This window comes from Chaetodon trifascialis, chromosome 9, assembly GCF_039877785.1.
Source record: "Chaetodon trifascialis isolate fChaTrf1 chromosome 9, fChaTrf1.hap1, whole genome shotgun sequence".
In the NCBI taxonomy this organism is placed as follows: domain Eukaryota; kingdom Metazoa; phylum Chordata; class Actinopteri; order Chaetodontiformes; family Chaetodontidae; genus Chaetodon; species Chaetodon trifascialis.
This window is the reverse complement of record NC_092064.1, coordinates 19,815,700-19,841,445: the sequence shown is the minus strand read 5'-3', so window position 1 is coordinate 19,841,445 and position 25,746 is coordinate 19,815,700. Positions and strand designations below refer to the sequence as shown.

General features: G+C 44.1%; 1 protein-coding gene across 3 annotated transcripts in view; it reads right to left on the bottom strand.

The window, feature by feature from the left end:
* The window catches only part of cux1b (cut-like homeobox 1b), a 60,909-nt gene extending 35,163 nt beyond the window's left edge, over positions 1-25,746 (bottom strand). Inside the window, exons 1-3 of one of the 3 annotated variants that reach the window (XM_070971306.1) lie at positions 25,545-25,746; positions 8,281-8,391; positions 4,355-4,402 (exon numbers count right to left, since the gene is read on the bottom strand). In XM_070971306.1, coding sequence (XP_070827407.1) covers positions 4,355-4,402; positions 8,281-8,391; positions 25,545-25,688 — 303 coding nt within the window. In that variant the 5' untranslated portion in view covers positions 25,689-25,746. The remainder of the gene's footprint in view (positions 1-4,354; positions 4,403-8,280; positions 8,392-25,544) is intronic. The other 2 variants (XM_070971304.1, XM_070971305.1) reach the window with 2 other exon arrangements.

Genomic DNA, 25,746 nt, shown 5'->3' with positions numbered 1-25,746 from the left:
CCTCAGTCACCTTCGGAATAGTTGCTCGTCTGTTTTTCATTGCATATCACACTAATGCACAAGCATCAAATGTGCACTGCTGACCACAATTTCCAGCCCTATTTACTGATGTCTTTCCCTTACATCTAAATGCAGATGTCACTTTAGTCACTGTTCCTATTGAAACACCAGCCAGCCGAGCTGTCTTTGTGACTGAAGCTCCTGCCGTCTGTGCCTAAACAATGAATCCTCTTTCAAAGACACTTACATCTTTCCCTCTTGCCATCTTGATACAAAATCAGCATCAGCCTGCTCAGCATTTTTACACATGCCACAGAGCATGATTGGATGTTAATTGCTAAACTGTATGCAGCCCACCTGTGTGGAAGCATCTACATTTGTTATATTTTTCCACTCCCTTACTCAGAATTTTTAATTTGTCACCCATGTGTATCTGTCTATCCTCAATGTGTGTTGGTATGTTGCATGCGATAGCAGTTATCTTGACAGCGGCTGGGTTTGGTGTTTCCTTCCCGTGGAGTCAGTTCAGCTGTTCAGCCGATGACGGATGCGTTTCGTTTGCCGCGTGCCCATGCGTGTCCGTGTCGGTCTGTCCTCGAGTGAGTGTGCCTAAGTCCGTCAGTCAGTCGGTGTGTGCGCCAGTGTCTGAATGTGTGTGTTCGTTTCCCCTCCAGCACGCTGACATCATTAAACAGCTGGCTCAGTCTTTCCAGCCACAGCAGGGGCAGATTATTCAGTCAGCTCTTAGCAGCAATACAGTGTGGATCCATTACTGATGCAGCCATTAACACAAGAGGGCACGGCATGCATTCCATCACTGATATTATTGAAATGGACAGCATTAGAATGGATCCATAAGAGATTAATTCCAAAATCATTCTGGGGGATGACTTTTACACTGTTGTCAATTCTGAAACATGAGGCAACAAGCTCCAGTATAGTCTCTGTGTCACACTTCAATACGAGAAGCAGACAGAGTAGGCGAAACGCATCTGAAATCAAGTCTAAATTGAGGGAAACAGATGCCAAATAAAGACATTCAGAGGGTGCTACTGTACTGGGCAGAGCTACAGCTGACTACTCTGGCTCACGCACTCAGACTAAACAGCCTTGTGTTTCTCTTCCAACTCCTCCAGCACACTCACTGAGAGAAAGGGAATAAAGACAAAAGCCTATATAAGTCCAAATATAAAGTCTTCACATTCCCAGCCAAGCCAGTAGTGTAGTTGATGGGTGGTTTAGGGGTTCTTGCCACTGTAAACAGAGCGGGCTACATGTAATACTGCCTGGGCTCCTATGGGAACCTAATAAATCTCCTCACATGGCTTTGATTCATCTCTAGTTTTTTAGCCGCAAAACATCTGGCCCTGTGTAGGCTGGTGCCAGCACCCCTCCCTCTTTTCCCCCCCTTTATTTCTCTATGTCTTTCCCTCAGTCTCTCTCTCTCTCTCTCTCTCTCGAATTCTCTGTCTTGTCACTTCCATGTTCTCTGACTCATTTTTTTTTTCTTTTCCTCAATCTTTTTCAGTGTCAGTCTTTCTCACATGCTTCTCTGTCACACATTCATGTCTAACTGGCATGTACAGGGCTCCTTTCTTGCTCTCTCTCTGCATCTCTCTCTGTCTGTCTGTCTGTCTGTCTCTCTCTCTCTCACACACACACACACACACACACACACACACACACACACACACACACACACACACACACACACACACACACACACACACACACACACACACACACACACACACACACACACACACACACACACACACACAAAGTCCTGCTACTATATCTCATTCTCACATCATGCTGCATCATGTACTTTACCCTCTTCATGTGCTGTGTGACATTGAGTGATCAGGATCCTCAAATGCAAGGCCACTAATGGGAGATTACTGATGCTGAGCACTAATACCTCTCACACACCAGCACCAAACCTGTTCATCAGTGTCGAAATGTGTGTACATATGTGTGTATATAAGAATATGTGATCGGAGGCTCGGAGGACCCTAATGCAATCTCATGATGAAGAAGAAACACTCACAGACCATTGCAAAAGATGATCTGCCGATGGCGGTGAAGGAAGCCGGCTGCGTGACTGTACAATGACTGGGCCAAGGTCAGTGGTACAGCAGCTTTATATAGCCCAACATGGGAGGCAGGAAATAGACATTTAATGTAGGACACACCCTACAGTTAGAGGCAGGTTAACTGCAGGACCAGAGCCATTAGAAGACCACCCAGGATTTGCAAATACAACCCTGCTGTTCCAAACTGCAGCTCTTTCAACCAATCCCAATGACATCTGCTATTACATGCTCCCCTGCCCCCATCCCACACACACACACGCACAGACAGACCAAGCAAAACAAATGAAGTGACACAAATGATACCTCACCAGTATCAGTAGGTTACCGATGAGAAGTGCTTGCAATTGCAAAAGGTATCCCTGACACATCCACACACACAAACACATACGTACATACGTCAGCAACTTGTGCCACCATCACTCAGCACCGCCTCGCTCCCCTATCTAACCCATAGTGTGTGAAGGGCATCAGGCTGACCTGCGTATGTGTGTGCATGGGAGGGTGTGTGTGTGCGTGCGTCTGTGTGTGTGTGGCCCCAGTGGAGTCTGATAAGGGGAGGCTATGGGAAGCAGAGACTGAAGCCTTGGATAATGGAAAAGCTTATCTGATCGATGGACCAACAAGAACACTGAGCATGCAGCATACACACAAAAAACACACGTACATGCACACACATAACCCGTTTACCAAAGTGAGGCCTTGTGGAAACAGTAGTGTTATTGGTAATAATTATGACCCAAGGGCATCCACCTTTCAATGACGAAGATTAAACAGAGTATCAAGAGTTCCAAGTTCCTGGGCTAAAACTTTTTATTGTTCTGTCTGAGCTCCACATTCACTTAGTAAAGATTTGGGCTCCTAGGTAAAATGCTTAAAGATGAGTTACTGTGGGACTTCCAACAGGAAGACCCTCTGGTATCTGGCGCTGTCTTGTCCTTGATCAAAGCACCAAGGGGTAGGCAAACAAAGCCAGGCTAAAATTACACATTCTCTGAGCTACTCATGTTGTGGCATGCAAGCGCGCAGAATAGTCGACTGATTGATGGGCTGCTCTAAGACTGGGGCGGGTGTACAGTATTATCTCAATAATCATAAGATAATGTCTTTCTCAGTTCCGCGACCACCCACTATGTGCCTCAGCGTGTTCTGGTGTGCACGCCGTCGAGGTGTGTCAACACAAGGATGGTGGAAACAGCTGACAAAGCCCAATTATATTGCTGCCGTTTCTATTCTCTAAATAGACTGTGGATCATCAGCAGAACATGGTGGAACCACTATAAATTACAGCATTTTTACATAACCACTGGCTGTGGTTGCTGCTCTAACACAAGAATATGGAAACTAACCCAGTGTTAAACTGTAATATTCTATGGCCAGTAGCAAAGCAACCCTGTCACTATCCATTGAGTTGATTTTGTATGTGTGCATGTGTGTGAGTGTGTGTGTGCGTGCTAGGGAAGAGATACTGTTGGGCTCAATGTCCACCCACTCCAACCCCAAATAACGCCCCAGTCTAAACCAGCCGCTTCCACTCCTACCCTCTGACTTTCACATATGGGAGTGAACTGGAAATGCGTGGCTGCCAGAAAGGAGGAGTCATGATGGAAATAGGCCAAAATGATGGAGGAGGAGATAGAGGGGAATGGTGGGAGTGTGATATAGCGGGCAAACACAAAAGTCACCTCTTATAGGTCAGGGTACATGAAAACCTAGGGCGCAACATTAAATTGAAAGTAAATAAATGGGCCACAATGAACAAAAATGGCTCATGATTCACCAGATCAACAAAAAAACAACAAATAACCCCACCGAATCACGCAGACAAACAAAGTCTGAGGAAATAGCATTCGGTGAGTTGTGACTGGCTAGAGCCGGGGTTTTGTGGTGCTTTTTTTTTTTTTGCAGGATGCAATTTAAACACACCCTCGGGCTACAGGACTTCATGAATAGGACAGAAAATCAAGAGCAGAGCAGAGCGAAGAAAAGAGGGAGAGAGGAAAGAGGGGAAATGAGATAGTGGCGAGAGAAAGAAAAGGAGATGGTGGAGAGAAGAGAGGAGCAAAAGAGAGAGAGAAGCCAGCGAGAAGATGATTTAAGAGGAAAGACGAAAGCGGAAAAAGGAGAGAAGAGCACTGAAAGAGGGAGCAAGACCAGTCAACGAATGTCAAACAGGCTTTATAAAATGCACTGTTGGAATGCTGTGCTCGAGCATGTCTGTCTATCACTATGTCAATACAAATTCCCAATAACACACTCACCTCTCCTTGGAAGCTCTTGAGCAAAGGGGCAACCTGTTTCCGTAAATCCTAAAAGAATAAAAGAGAAGAGGAGGTTAGTGAGACTCAAAAATGAGATAATCAACAGATCAATTTTAATCCTGAACTAACACAGGAATATGTGGCAGTGATGTTGAGAGGCAGTGAACACCTACTGAGTTTTAGACTAACAGACCGTGTCGTGATCAAATAAGTCACTAATTGAAATCAAGTAGCGACCGTTCTTGCCAAAGCGAATGAATCATGAGTGATGCGTGAGCGAGTGATGAACACGGGAGTAGGGAGGAGGCCAGGTTTGTACCCTGAGGTGCTCTGGCGGACTGCGTTTCTCATCAGAACAGGTGCAGCACCACCTGGGCCACCCAGAGGCACCACTACTGCGTGTGAGACAGAGAGCAAATGAGCCACAGAGTAGGCCTACAGTTAATGCAAATTGTCTCTGTGCAGTTTTTACTATAAAGCAAATGCTTTTCATCCCGCAACTCCCATTGCATGACTTTCCAGTACAAGTCAGCGGTTTCAGATTAGATAGCCAGTCGAGTATGTATCAGGGGAACATGCAAATCACCATGCTGTTAGCTGAGCCTACATCCTGACGAACTGAACTGGAGCGTACGGTAAAAAGCACGGCAGAATAGGACATTCTGTACAGGAACATTTGATTTGCACACATACTCACAAAACTGCCTAATGAAGATGTGAAGTAGGGCAACGACAGATGTGTACTCGGGAGACTCTACGCCTTTTAGAAACCTCTGCCTAAAAGCCTAGCCGATGCTGCAGAGAGCATGCATCCCAAACTGACCTGGGACCAGTGTCTGGGGCTGGTCTAATCCCAGGTTGGTCCAGACAGGCCGCTTGTCTGGGGCTGAGGACAGGTCATGACCTCGGTGACCCTGCCTCATTGTTACCTCATCAGGGGTCGTTGTGGCTGTTTGTCTGGGCCAATTCAATATCCCCCTGCTGGGGATAATGACCTCCACCCCATCCCTGCCCCCACCCTGCTCTGGCTCTTCCCTTCTCACACACACACACACAGACACACGCACACACATGGAACAAGCACGCACAAAAGAAGCAAAGTGGCAGTTCTGTCATTTGCATTATATTTTGATAAGATCCTCATTTTTCCATTTAGGAATTCAATTTCCTTTCGGTTAGTTTTCAAATGCTACACTAGTTCCTCTTTGGATTATGAGAAGAATGCTTCTGTTTATCCTTTTTTGCTTCATTTCTGGTTCCATTGTTTTGTCAGAGCCAAACAAAATGCACTAAGACATCTGCCTCTATTAGAGTAAATGAGCATACAAGACTTTTTTCATGTCACTATTTTACACCATCAGTGTGCTGTTATCGCAGTGGCTTAAAATGTATGTAAATATTTAAGTTTACACAGTGACCAAAAAAAGAAGCCTCTGTATAATGTCATGCAGTCTAGTCTAGTAGTCCTCCAATAATTACTACCTTTGTTCAAATCATAATGTTCAACATTTGTTGAGACTGCATCTCCACGAGGAGGAGCCGCTTCAACACTGCCATCATTTTGTAAAGCACACTTTAGCATTAGTTTTATCAATTTTTTTAGGAAGAGATAATTAAATTTCTAATGTTATTTGAGTTTGGATGTTTATCCTCTCATCTCAAGATTTTGGGGGGGACTAAACACTGCAGCTTGAAAATCTCACACACATGCTCGTTGAACACCCACTGCACCCACAAAAACAAACACATTCAAATAACATGCAGAGGCAAGCCACTGCTTTCTGCTGATGACCCGAGCTCTGAACCCCTTTGGTCTTCTCTCTGGTGCTCCGCCCCCCTGCCCCCTCCACTTCCAAAGATTTATGACCATATAACATAACAATGCACGCAGACACCATGGTCAATCTGTGTGTGTATGTGTGTGTGTGTATATGTGTGTGTAGTGAGGGGAGTGGAGGGGGCCAGGCAGCAGGAGATGGATGGCTGGTGTGTGAGCTGCCGGCAGACAGCAGACAGGCCAGCCCAAGGAATCCTCCAGGGAGTATGGAACTCCCATTCGCTGTCTGTCTGCCCTGCAGCTAAACACAAACGTGTGTATGTGCATGCGTGCGCATACACACACAAGCACACTCAGAGTTGTTTTACTACCACTGCCTCTGGCTAGCAATCTTTGGGACATTTTACAACCATTCCCACCCTTGCCTTTATAACAGTGTGGTAGAGGAGCCTTGACTAACTAAAAGGAAATTAAGAACTGGATGAATAATTCAGGCAACTTAGGAGGCACAGTGAGATGTAGTCTCAAAAAAAAATCCAACAGTGTGTCAGTCCTAATGAATTATGAAAACTTTGTTTTCACGCTGCATTTCTTTGCACTACTTTCAAAATGCTACAAAAGCCTGTGTGTGTGTATGTGTGTTATTATGCAGACCATGAGTGCAGTTCATGCCGAGTACAGCTCAGCAGACTAGACACAGTCAACGTGGGTCGGTCTCCTGGTTGTTGAATAATGGATCAGAGACGGACTCCCGCTCAGCCTAATGCAGTCTGATCTGATGTGACTGTGATCTCCGCTGACTGGTGCAGACCACAGAGAGCTGACAGCCCCGCTCCATAGGCTGGTCAGCCACACACAAACACACACACATACGCAGCCACGCAAGAGACAGAAAACACAGCTCTGCGATGGCGCACAAGACGATCGGGGCATTTTTAATCAAGCGCAGGCCATCGCACGTTACGAACCAGACTATTTGGTAGGCAGCCTTGATGCTTATACACTTCCAAACGCCGAGAGTTTTAGTGCTGATTCCTATTGAGCCTGTTACAGCCCTGTAATGAATCCTGTCGCTCGTCTTGCCTGGCTCAGATTCCTCCTCCACATACCAGGGAGATGCCAGGGGCCACACAGACGCCAGAGGAGCCTTCCTAAATCACAGCCTTGTTACACTGATGAATGTGTGTGTCCTGTTCTGTGATCTAGGCTATCTGCCTCTGCGTAGTTGTGTGTGCACCTCTGCTTCTCTGCATGTTTTCTTTGTGTGCATGTGTCTCTCTCCCTCTCTCTCTCTGTCTCCGTATGTGTGCCTCTCCACCTCCGTGCGTGCTGCTAGTTATGTGGTTACACTTGAAAATGAGATTAGAGATGAATGTGTAGGGTAAAGTGAAATTAGCGTCTTTTGTATGTAGGTACAGTTTCCTCTGGTGTATCTCTCTCTACACCGGGTGGGCTACAAGCTAAAGTCAATAGTCACAATCCTCATCCTGTGGTAACTATAATAGGCCTACTGTCAACTCCACCGAGAGTTGACAATTTTCTATCCACCGTCTACTCCATTCATACATAATTCATACTACCATCAATAATTCACCATGGTGACATTACCAATAATAACACAACAATACTTTGTTTTCGCTGTGTGGTTTAAAATGTGTTGCCTTGGTAACAGAGATGAAACAAATATTCCCAGGAGGAGTGATGGGAACATAGGAACAGGACAGAATTCCCTCCTGATCCCACTTAGTAGTGTTGTCACACTCTCTTTCTTTCTCTCCCTCCTGCTCTGCCTCGCTCTCTTTCTCTCTGTCTTTCTCTTTCCTTTCTCTCGCTCTCACATACACACTCACGGACCACACTTTCTGCACGCATAAAAAACTAGGTCAGATAATACAAACTCCTGAGGGGTTTTCTGTTTTGTCTCTTTAGGATTTCAGGGAAACTAATGGAGAGACTATTTTTGGGAGCCAAGCCCGCATCTCTGCACCGTCTACTCCTCCCCTGCTTCCTCAGTAAATAATCACCGCTACATTTATGAAGAGGAGGAAAGACAGAGAAACACAGAGGCAAGCCGTGATTGTCAAAAGAATCGCAGGATATATGCGTGACTGTTTGTTGGTGCGTGTCCGCGAATATCTGATTTTCTCACCTCTGGTGTGTTCTTCTTGAACTCGCGGCTCAGGTCGATTAGTTTCTTCCTGGTCTGTTCGCTCTCGTCCTGTCTGTTGGCAAGCTGTGTGGCGGTGGCGTCTAGTTCTTTCTGCAATACAAAACACATAACTTGTTTTAGTTGGCCAAAAAGAGAGCTGCACATTTTACCATACTTATTACTACTGTTACGGTCATTATAGTCACAATCGTTATCATTCGGGATAAAAAGACATGGGCTCCACAGACGAGACGGCAGACTCCTTGACCCATCTGGCATGCTGCAAAACTACCCATCCTGCCTCAGCTGAACTTGGCCAGTATGCTGCCGCAGCAGAGGCAGGGAACAGAACCACAATACCGACATCTCGCCAAGGAAAACCAATCTAGACCAGTAGTTTCATCTACCAGCATAAGCAATAGCTGAGCCATTCAGAAGTCAGTCAGAATTCAATCAATCAGTCACCGCCGTGTCGGGCATGACAGCCTCTGTAGCAATAAACTGCTACTACTACTACACACATGCAGTTCACAACAATTATTGACTGTCTGTACCAGACAACCCCTCCTCTCCCCACATAACAACAGCACAATTATCAACAACAGCAGTGTTGTCAAGGCTGACACAGGGCCCGCCTTTATCCACATCCATTTTGCATTGTTATTAATAGCTATTTATGGGACTTGTTCCAGATGATGGGCCAAGTGCTGACATTAACAAGACGTTCAGGCCTTGTAAAGATTGTATCTGTCTCTGCTGAGCGTGTAAGTGTTGCTGGATTATGTTTCTGTTGGATTCTTGCCTTCTGTCACGCTCGCTCCCCCCCTATTTTTTCCATGCTTGCTACAGATCATCCACTCACTCATTCAACCAGCAGTACCTTCTCCTCCATTTAAATCTCTCTCTTCTCCCTTTACTCCGCCTCCCCCTTTACTTCTTCCCCCCTCCGATCCACCTCCTGTGAGGCCGCCCACCCCTGAGAGTGATTAAACGCTGCTGAAGGGCCGTTATGCTAACTAACACACTAATCATTTAATACACACATTACCACAGGGGCCCTTGTGGCTCAGTCTGCTGACAAGGTCCCAAAACACACAGTCACGCACACGCGCCCACCGCCCCACATCACCCACACCCCCGAACACACACACGAAAATACAACCCTCTAAAGAAATAGTGTGATCAAGTACTAATTAGGGTTTTTTACCCCCATCAGCATTAAGTTTATTCCCTGACCAGCCGTGATCTCGTTTTATCCACAAACCATAAAAAAATATAACAAATGTTGGTCTTCTGTCCTCTGCAATGGATTGCATGCGGAAACACAGGACGTTTGAGAAAAAAAAAAAAAAAAGTAAAAAACTGCTCACTTGCTTACATGCCATCTTGCTCTTACTGCCCATGGAGCAGTTGATGTAGCAGCCTGTCTGCCCATGGCCATGGAGCAGCTGCACTATCTGTTAGTGAATTCGAGCGTGCGCAGAAGCTTGTGCAACGCTTGATGAAAGGAGGAACCTAATAAATTTTAATCACGTTAAATTAATTGTCAAAAAATGAATGCTCTAGTTCATGAATAGAGGTGTAATTATTATATTGGTAAAGATTAGCTACAGGAACAAAAATATAAGGCCCAGTTGGTTCAAGATATTAACACATATTAGTCACTGGCAGATATTAATCACAATATGATGTATTAGGCCTTCAGGCTTACTTTCCAAAATCATTTTAATATAATAAATCAGTAAAACACTTCAGTTTAAAGCCTGATCTGAAATCAGAAAGCAGCTAACAGGGTAATTTCAGGTATATCCCAAAAGCAAAGAGATAATACGGTTAATTATTCAAGTTGTACCATTAAACAGGAATTAATTTGGAAATTAGGGACTCTTCCTCTTAGAGTACATGATCTAAATCACTCCGTGAGTGAAATACCACAGAGCCCCAACAGAGTACAGGCTTTTGGTTATGAAGTATGTGCGTGCATAAGTGTACATGTGTGTTACGCACTTCAGGACACAATTAAGTGCATCCAACTTGAAGAATAGCTTGAGTAAGTTAATTAAAACATATTGAAATGAAGTTTGGTTTGCACCATCTAAAATCAACACGACCTCTAAAACATTGTTTGGCTCTTGTAGTTTTAACTTTTGTCTCATAACCTCATACTGTGGCTTATTGAGTTGAAATAAATAATCTTGGAACAAATAGTTTCTTAATTAAACTTAGAATGTTCTTTGATATGCAAATGAGTCCATGCAAACTTCAGGTAAATCTATTTTCAGCTAAGGAAATCAGATTCAAATAAATTGATTAATGTGCTCCGTTTCTAAGCAAAACTGAAATAACCACAGTTCCCCACCAGGGTTCTGCTTCAGGGGGTCATGTGCCAATCCCTGACGTCCTTGATTCTGTCCAATCCCTTTCCAAAACCCTGCGTATATCCCAATGTGTTACCAAATCCCCATTCCAAAAAAAATTCTCACTGCTAAGCTAAATAAACACATCACACATGGAAGAGGATTGATTCAGTGCCAAGTGGGCAAGTAATTATGGGCATGGTCTCAGTTAGAGAAGAAAAAAAAAAAGACCCTCAGACCCAGTCAGGTTTTGACTATGCAGCAAACTCTCCGCCCACATCAGCAAACACGGGCAGACTTTACACTCATCTTGCTGATAGAGCGTAACATCCAGAAGTGAACAGTCCCTGCTGCCGGCCCCTCGTTTACACACATCAGGTCTTACTGACAGTTACACACCAATGCTATTCCCATTTTAAGCAACATATTACAAGCACAATAAGTTAGGTCATATTTAAGTACCTAAAGTGAAATACTGAGCAAGCATGTTTGGGGATTTGCTCTGCTGTTTTTGAAGAGTGTGGGTTTGAAGAAAAATATAACTGGACTCGAACTGCGGTTAGTTTACATGTTACAAAGGTGCAGACTCGAGCTGGAAACACAGAAAATGTCAACGATAAAAAACACAGTGGTGCAAATGTGTTTAAAGTTTTTTTTAGTTTCTGAAAACAAACTGAACTTACAAAGTGTTTGACGCAGGCTTTTTCCTATGCAGCTACTTTATTTCAATGTCTAAATGTATACTCAACGTGTCAAACTGCCTGTTTCCTCTGACGCCGGTTTCAGAAGATTTACATAGATCCAACAGATGCAACTTCCTCATAAGGTGATATTCTCAAGTTTGTAGTATTGTATAGGAGTACAACTACTTGCCCCCATTTAGAATTGGTTGATATTTACTCTAAAATGATATTGCAGATATCAATATTAAGGATAACCTGTTTGAATTCTTTGCAGTGAGGACTGTCAGTGCCCAATCGGTCCAGCTACCTGATCCTTGCGAACACCCACATCGCAGTTTATATTACTGTCGTGACTAAAGATAGCAGATAGCTAGATTAATAGGTGGCTAAATAGAAAGATGAAGACCTTTCATGTGTATAATGACTGGAATGGTGACATCTGTCACTATCCATCTAAAGTCGTGACAGTGAACACAAACGGCAACACCGAGTGCGGACTGGGCAGCCAAAGGGATTGGTTAGAGCCTTCGCATGTTTCATTTTGAACAAAGAGGTCAGCAGCACAGGGCTTGTAAAACACTGAAAAACTGTTTCAGACTAGAACTGCAAATATGCATACCAGTACTAACTGCCAGTAATTTGGAATTTATTAAGAAGCATCCGCTAACTGCAACTAAATTGAGCTATTTTGCTGGCTTCATCAAGCTCCAAACTTTTGGAGCTTTTGGAATACTGTTAACTTTAGGCAAGCCTGCTCTACAGGGGCTCTGCCATCTGGCATACCACTGGGATTTTCTTTCAGTCATGTTTGACATGCTAGTTTGATAAACCTTCCAAATTAACATGTCTGACAAGGAGCCAAGACATGAATGAAGAAACTCAATAACAAACCCCCCCCCCAAAAAAAACCATGCCATTTAAAGGAGTCATATTGACAATAAACGACTCATGTAATGACAAGAAAGATAAGTAATTGCATTGCCAAAGTGCAAATACCAGCACTTGTGTTGATGCTTCAATGTGCACCAAACAACATGCATGAAAAACTGCATGCTCGGGCCTTCAGGCCTTCAGGCCTTCAGTCTCATTCTCGAGGTCAGTACACTCTGGCTCTCCTTGGTCTGACTTTGAAACATTTTACTTTTCAAACCTTAAAAAATGGTTTAATTTACTGGTGAATTAATTCATTTAACCATTCACATTAACTCCAGCGCTATTTTTAAATCTGGCTATGGCTGGTTAAGACTGCACTGTCTAGTTTAGCAGACGATGGAATATGGTGTGTGCAGGGGAGCATTAAGTGGGCTGTAATGTCTGTGTGATTGCTGTAACAGCCCTGCTTGGCTTGGCTGGACTGGCCCACAGCAGCAGTCCCTGTCCTGGTTCATTTGGTCGTCTGGTCAGCTGTAAAGACGATTGGAACAGATTGCCAACACTCCCTAGAGAGACTTCAACACCGACTTGGCCAAGAAGCCTCCCGCACACTGCTCCACACGCGTGTGCTCTCACATGAATGCACAGACGGGCCGCTGCAGTAACTTGGGGAGCCCAGTCTTTCCACATTCTTTTGAACTCCGTTTCAAAAGATGAAGTCTGCTAACATGTTCGCCCAGCGAAATTTGGCATGGTGAGCTATGTTCACAGCTAGGAGGCGAGGCTGGGCCAAACGAAAATGAGAATCTCTCTGTCTGTGGCCATAATACTAATCACCGATAACGTGTCACGGGTAAACAAATCCTATTACCACCGGCCATCGGACCCAAGGTGTATGCGTGTCTGTGTTCATTTCTCCTAATGAAATTCCTTCCACTCATCTGCAAGCAGAGAGAGGCCTTCTATCTGACTAATTTGCTCTAATTACTCTAATGAGCCACAGGTGATGATACAGTGAGACTGATTAATTAAATGGGAGGCACCAATCAGGCATGTCTGATTATGCCAATCATATCGACTACAGACTAAATGAGATAACAGGAGACAGACGCACTCTAATTGAGGTATCAAAACTTCATGGAATTCCTTATGCCCTCACGCTCCGACGATGCCGAGACAGATAGGCTGGTGGAATGACAACAAAGTTATTGTTATGTACACAGTATGAAGTCAATCTGCAGCTGCCGTCTGTGCTGCCACAGTGACCAGGAGCGCACGCCGGAGGAGAGAACACCACACAAGGATTTGCTTTAGATCTCACTCTCTGTAGAATAATTGGGACTGTAAGTGCTAGAAACGCTGTTTACACCTACACTGCAGTCACACATGCCAAGTAGTCTGCCACTACTCTTTTAGTCCAAACACAATGTAGGTTAACTGCCCTGCATTCGGTGCATGTTTTACACATTAATCTAATGGAGTACCACACTTGAATTCAAGCCACGCATCGGAAGTGACAGACAAAATGCATTCACTTCTTCTCGGCAATGCTAACACCATATTAGTCACAATAGAGAAGGGGCTAATATTTTAAAATAAAACTTTTCTGTGTGCATCGCAGAGTGAGAAGCCTTTTACAGCCTCTGTGCTTGGCAACATGACACAGATGTTTAAGAGATGAAGTTTTCTGTCCTGCCACTGCAGTCACTAATCTTTCCTTTTATCTCTGACATGTCTGAGGCTGTTATGTGGTTTTGATAGTAAACAGTAAAGGCGTCTGGAAAGATGTCTTATCTGAAATCTACGAGGCCTACCTCTGAAACTCCCCCTCCGTCGCCCCTCACAGTGTTCCACCTCCTATGCGGCTGACTGTTCTGTATGCCAAACCTACTGTGTGGGGGTGGGGTTGTGGGGTGGCGGCTCAGTCAGGAGCGACAGCCACGCTTGCTACAACGACACGGTACATGATCACAGATCACAGGCACGCCCCCTCAAAACACAGCACAACAGCAGCACAGATAAGAGACTACAATCCTGGCTGCCTGTCTGCCTTCCTACCTTTGACATAGCGGGGTGCACAACTTTAAATGTGCCAGCAGAGCAGATGCTGTTTTCTCAAACCACACAGGGTTTGTAGACGCAAGTCATATCCTCCTGAATCTTCGTTTTTTGCTTTTCCTCTCACCCATTGGAGTCAAAGCCACAAAGTTTTCTTAACCACAAGCTAACACAATAGTTTCACAGTGACAACTGAGGCTTAAACGCTTTTGTGTGCGTGTGTGTTTGTGCAACTGTGTGCGCATCTGTGTTTGTGTGCAGAGCGGTTGGGGGCGGGGGGTCAGCCTACCACTCTCCACAGTCTTACAAGACGCTTGTGGTCCCTGAGCATTTTGCTCCTTTTTTTGAACACAGATCCATATCTACCAACAGCACAGGAGCTGTCAAGACTCACCTCACTAAAGCTGACGCAAGCCTGGATCAAAAACAGCCTTTTTACACCGCAGCCTCGTTTGTATTGATCCATGTTTCTCTGCTGAGAGACTGGTTGTTGTTTTATCTCCCCAACATCCAAGCCTTTACTCTCCCGAAGCTTACTGAGAGCTAGTCATTATTTTGCCCGACCTATTGTCTGACAAGGGGTTTCAGAGGCCAGGAGTGAGCCTAAATACAAATATAATGAGACTAAGATGGTTTCTGGCATGGAGGAAGTGCAGCTCACTTGGTCTCATTTTGCAGAGTTCGAATTTAGCTGGAGGCCTGTGTCACAAAGGGTGAGTGGTGTGGAGGGTGCAATGGGAGGAGAGGGGTATGGCGATATGCTAGGGTGTAATGCATTGGTGAAAGGGCAAGATTTTTCATCCCTGCGTTTACAGGGTGGAACGGCGAGGATATTGAGATCTGAGATAGGATCAGAGGGTAGTGAGCTGTTTCAGCTACGATAAAGGCCACGCATTACAAACAGAGCACAGATAGAGAGAGAGAACCACAGAGAGAGAACCAGAGAGAGAGAGAGCGAGAGTATCACACCTCTCATCCCTGAATTAATGCCTCCATTCTGCCAGGAAGCCATTCTGTGCCAGTGAGAGGAGATTGGGGAGGGGATGAGTGCACAGATATGGACTAAAAAATGGAAACTGCGATCATGGAGAGGGGCGATATGGATTAATCAAGTCTGGGAGAAGAGTGGGGCTCTCCAAGCCCTGCAGCGCATATACAAGACCAGGTCCCAAGGACTCATCGCCGCTACGACATCAAGCACACATGCAAGTAGCCATCGGTGGTTAGTGAAAGGGTCACAGGTGTGGCCTAGAAATGTTATGACATTGTAGAAATCCACTGATCATCCAACACTCATATGCAACCCAGTCACTTTGGCCCGAACAAAAGAAAAGACTTCAAAGTTGCTCCAATTTAGTTAAGATCTGATCTGTTCTCAATTCGTTAGCCTATTTGATTAGTAGTAATTCACTTAGACTACCATTTAAGGAATATGAGCTGCTTCATGCTGTTGGCACAGCTAAAGGACAGTGAAAAGGGTCTGCATCTCTCTCATGTGCCTCTCCTACATTAAATCCCAGCTCTGCAGGATGCCCTTTTCCACATTTTAATTTAGCCACGTCTATCTGTTGTATGCAGTAATTTTCTAGACGCCTGATGATGACACATCAGCAGGAGTTGTGCCATAGCCTATAAAAGCAACGTGTTCACACACACGCATAAATCAAAAGCATATATCAAAATGCCCCATTAGGTTAGATATATCTAGACCCTAATGTGTCCAGCCCATGCTGTCAGTATTTTCCAGCATGGCCTAGGCTTCTGACTGAGTTTGACACCCATGGTCTATACGATCAGCGTCAACAGAGCATGTCCCGGGGCTAAGTCTTACTCAGCCTTTATGAGTAAGAGTTTTCTGCTCTGCTTGCGCGACTTTTGAGAGGAAAAGGCAGAGAAACACAGTGAGAAAGAGAGAATGAGCATAGCTAATCCTTACAGTAATGACAGAATAATTAGCTTGCATTAGGCTACGTAATGGGTTGTAATTATATCATTTATTCTGCGTTGAGAGAATATGATATAAAGCCTGCACAATGAAGGAAGAGGAATTGAGCTCAGTGGGAAGTAGGATGGAGCATGTGTAAGAGCTCAGGCTCTTTCTATTGATTGATCCAAACATCAAACGAACCACTGGAGTAATGGGGGGAGTGAAGGACAGCTAAAAGCTATTTGGAGCCTTCACTGCATAAAAGACTTGACCTGTTCCACACAGCCTACATATCAAAACCATCAAACAGCAATCAATAGACCAAAGCGGTCAACTCAACAAACCGTCACCCTACTAAAACATCAAACCCCCGGCCCAAGCGTCAGATGATAGGCTACACTCAGCTTATCCATTACCATCAGATAAAGAGGAGATAAAACACAGAGCCTAATCCTTTCATGTGTCGTGACAGCCACAGCAGCCTCCAAGGCATTCCTTCAGTCTGGCTCTCAAATAGTTTTATGGCGGAAGGCAGCCATTCAGTCAGCCAGCCAGCCAGTCAGGGCTGTTCTGGTCTGTTTGTCTTATTTCACAGTTTACACGCTGTTTTATAGGTAGTTATTATGGTCACCATGGTGATGCCATACGTTTTTATGGTCTTTTGGTCTGAGGGCAGAGAGTGTAATAAACGAAAAAAACACACACACATGAAAACAAAGACTCGCAAAACACACTCCTGCTGTGGAAAGGTCTCCTGTCCCTCCCTTCCTCCCTCCCCCACTCTTTATCAGTCTCACCAAATGCCTATCTCCCTACTTTCTGCTTCATGTGAAACATGGAGAGGCTAACGTGGAATTGTCCTCTCTCATTCCACATCTGGAGCTGATCAGAGGGCCTCCTGGAAGTTGAGGCCTCTGGGCCTATTAATAACCATACCGCTGAACTCAGGGTCAGACAGCAGTCAGCGGATGAGCCTGTGTCTACTAAACACATAGTCCCTTCCCCCTACCCCCTTCCTCAAGAGGACAACTCTCACTTTTAAAAAAGAGAGGCAGGCTACAGAGCTCAGCGATGTACATCCAGTTTCACGCATTAAAACTGTGGCATACAGAAACTTCTCCAACTCAAGCGGGAGCTTACAAATTATTCACAAATAAGTAAACAAAAACTAAAGTCTGAAATTGATTATTCACTCTGTCATCCTTCAAAAATAAACAAACACATAAGCATAGGAAAACAGTCTGGGCTAATTGTGAGACAATTTTCTCCCTCGAGCTCTTATTTTTTTCTTCTTCTTTCCACAGCCAAACAAGTTCAAGTTCAAGGAGGCTAGACCTGTTTAAGGCAAGACAGATGGTAAAGTCGTCATCTGTTAGCTCTGGAGGTTAGGCCAGTCAGACAGCGCAGGTCATGCTGGGGTCTGAAAGGTCAGACCAACTCTGACCCCTGGCTCCAGTCTGACAGCTGCTCAGGTCAAATGTCAGGGAGAGGTTAAGGTACCGTCTGAGGACGTCCAATGAATTTAACAGATACAGGACTGTCATTTGTGGGGAATTTCCCTTGTACTGATAGACAAAGCCACAGACCGTCCTTAAGTGTATTAATCGTGCGTTAGGCAAAGCTTGTGCAGTAATAAGAGCAGGGTGCTACAGTAGCTCAAAGTACTTAATTTGTGTTGGTTTACTAAACTGACATGAGACAGCCTTTCTTTCCTTAAGTGATCACGCCTCAAAAATTGAAAAAATACACATAAGCAGTATCTCAGCAGTTTTAAAGTTCCTCTGACTGAACAAAGTTCGCCACCCTACGACGTAAAACTAGACCAGTGAATAGCATACCGACTGCAGTGAACAATTTGTTAAGCATAAACCACCCCCATCCAACACACACACACGCACCTGTGAATACAGGGTAGTTGAATCATCATAATCGGTGGTAGTTTTCTGCTGAGCCCAGCCAGCAGTCTGTGTTATTTTTAGAGGGCTGACACAGAAGCAGGCCGTCCATTTACTCTGTGAGCTGGCAGCAGGACCATCACAGCTCTGGTTGCTTTTAAACTACCAAAATGGGAATGAGCTCAACATAAACACTGCAAAGGTGTGGACACTAACAGAAATGAAGTTAGCTCAGATTAAGGGCCATTACTATTCCATTACTTTAACATTAAACTCCTTATAAAACAAGGTGGTGTATGAAAACTGCTATTCCAGACACACATTAAACCATCAAACATCTCATCACCTTCTAGGTGTGAGGATGACATGTGAACATTTCTTCCATCCCTTATTTCAAAGCTAAAAAAAGGAGGATTTATAGGGTGGTGTAAAGACATAACCAAGAAACGGTGCACCTTAGCATTATTCACATGAAACATGTATTTTTTTTTTAAACATAAAAAAGTCCTGCTGTAGCAAATCATAAACTCCTGGATGGACTGAATACAAGACAGGTGAGAGACGAAAAAATTGGAGCGAGAACTGAGGCTAAAGGTTGAAGGCTGTTCCATTCCGATGAGCCTGATTGGCTGAGCCTCAAGGCCAGCTATGGATCTAGCAACCGAAGCCATGACTGACATTGAAAATTACACAGAGTGAGCTATTAGCAGATAGCAAGCCATATCATAATTCAATCCCTACGCCATCAAAGTGCACCAATATCATAATTCAATACCAAGAACCATTAGCCTGCAGCACACCAATATCATAATTCAATCCTGAGGCCATCAGCCCATGCCAATATCATAATTCAATACTTAGACCATTAGGACACACCAATAGGCCTATTAGAATTCAATACCTATGGTCAATGATCTAACAGGACACTGATACAGGAGTCATGGGTTGACATGGGATGAGGTCTGCACATAAGGATCCTTAGGCCTTATTTAGCCCAGACTCCTTGATAACAGTGAGATAAACAACACTAAAATTAGGTAGGGCAAGTGGTTCACCAAAAAGCCTGGCTACACCAGACGCTGAGGGCCACAGAGTATTTGCTGCGGGAACAGATTTCAGCAGGCAGCAGAGGTACACGTCTGTTGAACAATGAAGCGATGCATTAGCTTCAAACTCAGCAGTGCGCTCAGGCAAACTTGTCAAAAACGTTTCGAACACTGGCCCCCACTGTGTGACAGTCTGCAGTCGGTCTAAATTATCACATTGTGGTACCTTGCGCGAGTGGGACTCCATTTCGTTTTCTGGTCCATTGCCTCTGTTTATATTTCCATGTTAACATCTTGTTTAATTCCTCAAAATACTGCAGATCTCGCCCAGGCTCGGTTCGCTGGGTCATCAGAAATCCTTACCTCACCAACAACCAATCAAACGGGTTCAAAAAGCTCACATTTCCTTGGCTGCTGTATGTCAATTTTTCACCAAACCTGTCATTATTCAGAGTTATCCTCACCACACATTTCTTAGGTTTCCTCACTCAACTCTAATCCTCATGTACTGCGTGTACAGTGTAAAATGAGTCTGGAGAATGGAAAATACAGGACAGAATGATGTATCACTGAAAAACAAAATAAATGACTCAAATGACAGAAGATTAATCAGCAACTACTTTGACAACTGATCAGCTATTTTTCTAGTAAAAATGCCAGCAGTCATTGGTTGTTCCAGCTCCTCAGTTGTGAGGATTTCTGCTTTTCTGTGTTCTATGTAAATGTAAACTGCTTGTCCTTCAGTTTTTGACTGCTGGTCAGACAAAAAGAAAAAAAAGACAATATGAGGACATCATCATGCATGGTGGCAGGCATTTTATTTATTTATTTATTTATTTTACTAATTTTTGGCAATTTTATGAACCAAATTATAATTCAATCAATCAATAACTATTAGGTTGATCAATAATAAAAGCCTTCAGTTGCAGCTCTAAAATAACTGTTAACTGCAGCTCTATTACACAACAACACAAGTTGTGCACGACAATAACGAATAAAAAGAGGATCAATTATGTTTCATTATTTGTAGATGACACACCTCTGAAAACCAACAGGTATTGACTATTAAAACAAAAACTTGGCGTTTTAAATTAGATCACCTCGCTGAAGGCGAGAAGGAAAGAAAAAAGTAAAGAAAAGAGTGTTTGACTGGACTGTTCAGTTACACGTAAGATACTGGACCAGAGCCCACTGCTGGTCCGCACCTCACTGTGTGTGCATTCTTACTTTACCAGTCAACTATGAACGAGAACAGACGCTTTTTTTCCCCTTGGCAATGCAAGATTTTTGTTTACTGAAAACCGTAGGCTTATATTACAAGATGAACAATAGACTATACAAGATTACATCGGCCTTGGAGGCACCGTCTCAAGAGTGCGCTTGATTTTGAAATAACGTGGGCATCATCCTCGAACTTACAAGTGGAAACCGCCTGTAGATTCCAAAGTGAGCCTAAAGAGAAGTGTCGAGTCATTGAAGCCCAAACTCTCTCTACTGGAATACAGAGCAGCGGAATAATGGATGCTTCTGTCATGAGATACGGTGAAACTCTATGATGCTGTAGGTGAGAGAGTCTCCAAGTGGGTCTGTAAATAATGCCTGCCACTTGAAAATAGGTCTCTGGAAACTGCCCCCCCATGCTCTTGTTGCTGGTTGCTGAGAGGAAGTTTTGTCTGTGTCGCTACATTAAAGTGTTTTAGTATTATGCGGTGGGAAATATGAAAGCAATACAGCAAGATTGTTTTTCATGTGATTATGAGCTCTATCAAATACAAATCTCTGTCACATTTTCATGCACAATAACTATTTCCTTAACTAAAGCACTGTGATATTTTTGTAAGACGAGGGTATTGGCTGGTGATCCCACCTGGAAAAGCTACAGTACACACTGCTGCACCGTTGACACAAATTAAGAAGATTTTACTTGGGTATTGATTGAGCAAGCCAAGACAAAAATACATATTTCTAAAAATATTGGCTGTGACATTTTTATGACGTGTGCTAAAACTGAAAGTCTAAATCTTTTTCAGAGTAGCAGGAAGTAAGCCGAGTAGAAAGTTAGAAAGTTAAGTGTAAGCAGTACATGCACTTTAACAGGCCAGATATAGAAGATTCACATGGACTGGAGGGCCCCTCTAATTTACTGTGATGCTCACAATCGGCCTGTGGAGGAACACGGCATCTTAAATTTTAACTGCTTGCCAGTCTCCAGGTTTTGTGAAATCAGTTATGATGAACACATGAAATGCAAAAAAAAGAAAAAAAGCTCGACTTGTTGTGGTGAGAGTTGACCCAGTTTTTCAGGCATAGCTCAGAATACAATTTCTGCACATATGCTAACAAAATATTTTCAACTTATGAATGAAATAAAAACATAAAACAAACTGGTTTCCTGAGGGTAAAAAAATAGGCCCTCACAGTGATTAAATGATAATACTAAGTATTATGGCCAGGATTACAATCAGGGGTTTTTACTCTGTACAAGAGGAGACAAAATGATTATATTATGTTGTTTTACATTACAATATCTGCATTTCATGTTAACATGTGGACCATCTTAACTACAGCTGGTTCAAATGCAATGCAGCCACATTCAATGTTTCTTAATCTAAAAACACAAACAGTGGAAACAAAAAACAGAAATATGGGATATTTTTGACATACGCAGAGACTTCCACACCTTCAGATTTTATAAGGAAACATGTCTGTTTGTCACACACTTCTCCATAAAGCCTGCATTAAGAGCTGCTGACTCCATCTGTTTGGGCGCCCCTATTTTTAGACTTCTGTTAAGTGCTTTTTTATCTTTTGTTCAAGCATCAGACAACATTGGCCAAAATTTATTTTTTAATGCACGGTAAAACGGTTTAATATTCTGATATCGACTTTCACAGGGTAAAATACACAGACTTTTTGTGCTAAACTGTGTCTCTAGTAGACACTCCTCAAAGCAGAGGGAGGGGGAAGAAACTGAGCCCGAGTGTGACGTACACTAAATCACTGAAGAGTTGGGGAGTATGGGCCTCCGCTGAGAATTAGCCACTGATAAAGTAGATGAGAAGTTTTTTTTTTCCACAGTTTTCTGAGAACTGCACATTCCTCTCAGTCCTATGGAGTGTATCGTTCATAAGGACACACTATAACCTCTTAGAAAGTAGGATGACATAGCCCTGACCAAAGTAGACTGAGGGCAGACCAAAGACCTGACATGCACTCGTCCCTCTCTCTGACTCATGCTTAGTCGCTCACCACCCACCAACACACAGTGAAACCCTCAGTCCCAGTGCCAGGTTTTGTCACTGGGCAGAGAAGCGGTTGGCTACAGTAAAAGCATGACGTGATGCCCCTTCCTCTATGCTCCCCCAGCCTGTGCAGCAACAGAGGGGTAAAAATATCCCACCAGTGAGTTCAGACAACCAGCTCATAAATTAACACTAAAACTCCTACAGACAACAGCGGGCTAGTCGCTGAGAGATTTAAACAGCTCAGGTTGCCACTGACCACAGCTCCGGGATCACCTTCCAAAACCCTTTTCCTAAATTTACCCATTAGGAGGTGGTGAAGAAGAACGGGCTGTAGATCAGTTTTCATCTAAGTCACTATTTAGCTGTGCGCTAACATGGTGAACTATTCTTCAAAATGGCCCTAGGGTGCATTGTTCCAGGAAATGTTATGAGGTGAGATGTAGACTATTAGGCCTAAATTGGGAATTGCGTATAACAGAAAAGTCTGTTCCTAATTTTCAGAGTTTACACAGAAAATATATGGTCTACATTTAGGCTCGGCTGTTCGCTCGTGTCTTATTAAGGTTTGTCCGTAATGAAGCTCAATCTCTCGCTGCTCTCAAGTAGAAACACAATGTTCCCGCAACCTGCTTGACTGGGTCAAAAAAAAAAAGAGAGAAAAAAGAAAAAACAACAGGAGAGAAGAGTGATGATCCCCTCTAAAGAAACTCAACTCTGTAATGGACGGACAGGGATTACAGACGTTAAAACCTCCTCCATCTGTAATTCACTGTCACCCTGCCATCATCTCTGAATCACTGATCCATTTTCCAAGTGTGCGAGACCTTGCTAAAAGCATCACTGTTGCACCCATTTGTGTTTGTAGTGGTGGGGGGAAAGAAAGGGAGGGGAAAAAAAACAGCACACAGAAAAGACAAGTTAACAGCTCGCTGTGCTGTTTCAAAGCACTCTCTGTCCTGTAACAACCACCTAGCTAGTTTCTCACACAGCGAATGGGACACACTGATCAAATAGGATTTTAATGAACATCAGCAGTTGGAGCCTGAGGAATAGACGCTATGATGGCTTAAAGCTACTGACATCTAGGTTGGGTTGGATTTTCATCATCAAAAGAAAAACACACACACACACACACAAAAACATTCCTTTGCTGGTGCCTCTTGCACAGACAACACAAGACTGCGAATCCAAGTGCACACTGCCCATTCGATCACACGGAAGAAACAAATGAGAAAGCAAGTGGCTGACAAGGCCGAGAGTAGAGCATGATCATATCACACCAACCCAACATTATACTCAGAAACCGGATAAGAACAAAAAAAAAAGGTTCTTCTCCAAAGGCTTTCCTCTAGGAGCCTCTCAGTGGGAGGGAGAGTAAATAAGATGTCATCAATAATAGACAGTGAATGTTCTGAGCAGTTCTGCACACACACACAAGCGCACACACACACAAACACACGAGCGCCGACTGATTCCTATCCTGCAGACAGGCCTGCCAACCGCCAGGCTTTTTGCACACGCTCAGATTCACTGTCCTGACTAATCACTTGTGATAGGGGCCTTTGCCATAATTACCCAGGGCCTTATCACAAACTTATGCGATGCATTTTTCATGTCCTGGCTGCTGGCAGTGCCTTCACTGTCCGTGCTGGCAGTCAATCTACGAAAAAGACTGATCTCAGACAAATTCACACACACGCATACACACACACCAGTTCTAACAGGGCGAAATGGGTGAAAGCAGGGTGAAGGGCCAGGGAAGAGAGAGGGAAAAAAAATTAAAAAAGGAGGGGAGGGGGAGGTGAGGGAGAGAAAGATGGGGAGGGGGGGCAGGAAGGGGGTGGGAGATAGTGAGGAAAGAAAAGAGAAAGCAGTCACAATTTTTTACATAATGCATGAACAAGGGGGCACGAGTAGGAGGACCAAACAGGATCAAATAAATAGGAGAAGTGAAGCCTTGATGATGTGGCATAAGTGCGACACAAAGCCCGCTGGGAAGACTTGTTCACTGTCCTTTTGTCTAGCCAGTCATAGGGGCATCATGACCCAAATAAAAGTTTAAATCCCAAGCCTGTACAATTTACAAAATAATGTCTGAACAATTGGGCTAGCCTACATAATGCAATCTTATGTTAATGACGACGGCGACCGGGCTACTAATATTCATGAATTGTGATTTGAAATTCAGCAATGCACGTTAAATGCCACGGGAAAACACAACAGTGCCATTGTCTCCATGTCTTGTGATAGGTCAAACACGCTCTAATATACACAGGCTATATTCACACAGTGAATAGGCCCAATATTTCCCTCATATCCTTCGCTGAGCCGTGAAGCTCCTCCGTGCACGCCGAGATTAGCGGCGTGCGCGAGGCTGGGACATTTCTGGAGTTCATCACAATCAACAAGGTCACGATCTTTCATATTTATACTACCATTTTTATTTCATTGCATCGCGTCAACAAACACTGTCCCGTCCCGTCCACTTTCACAGACGTGGCAACGTCTCTAAAAACCTCTTCTGTGTATAATTGCCGTCAAGGGAAACCGAGAAAAAAAAAATCGACCGAGTTGATCAACCATAATCACGGAGACGACTTCAATATAAACTGCCTCAAAACCGTTAGCCGATAAGGTTGCTAATGTTTCCATTGGCGTTCAAATAAACTTACCAATTTGACAGCTAAAAAGCAGAAAAACACACAAGCAAAGCGCTGTTGTGTGTCTGAGCTGCCCGTTTCAGCGATTGGTGTCACCACAGCGCCACCGTATAATGAGTCGCACTTATTTTTTCCCCAAAATTATCCAACCTTACAGCGGCTAAAGCGTCGGGCTAACTACGGCTACTCGCTCCGGTAAAAGTTGAAGAACACACAATAAAGATAGCTAACCGAAAGCTTTCCGCCAAAGCCCCGCTGTTTTGTTTTTAATTCGGCGCATCCCCGCGGCGTCGCCCCGGCTTGCCCAGTTGCAGTGTCCGATCGATGTTGAATTGAACAAAGAGGATCAATTTCTGATCAGCGAGAGAGCCACTTTCATCAATGTGAGGAAGAGGTCTTGAATTCTCTTCCCAAACACCTACGAGGCGGCCGCCGAAAAAGCACAAAACACGGCGGCCGAAGGAGCCAAGACGGCCGAAGCGAGGAGAGAGAAGACGATTTAAACAGAGGCTAAACTGACCTGTAGTTGTTGTAAGTCAAAGCGCTTCCAATATTGAAACATCGATCCTGCATTGGCCGCCATCTTGAGACATATTGAGACAGGAATGAGATGCTGATAGAGAGCGCGGGGGTTGGAGTTCAGTGGAGAGGACCGGGCGGCCATAACACCCGGACCGGATCACTCCCACCGCTCACCCCCGGGAACAGCCAGAGCACGGAAT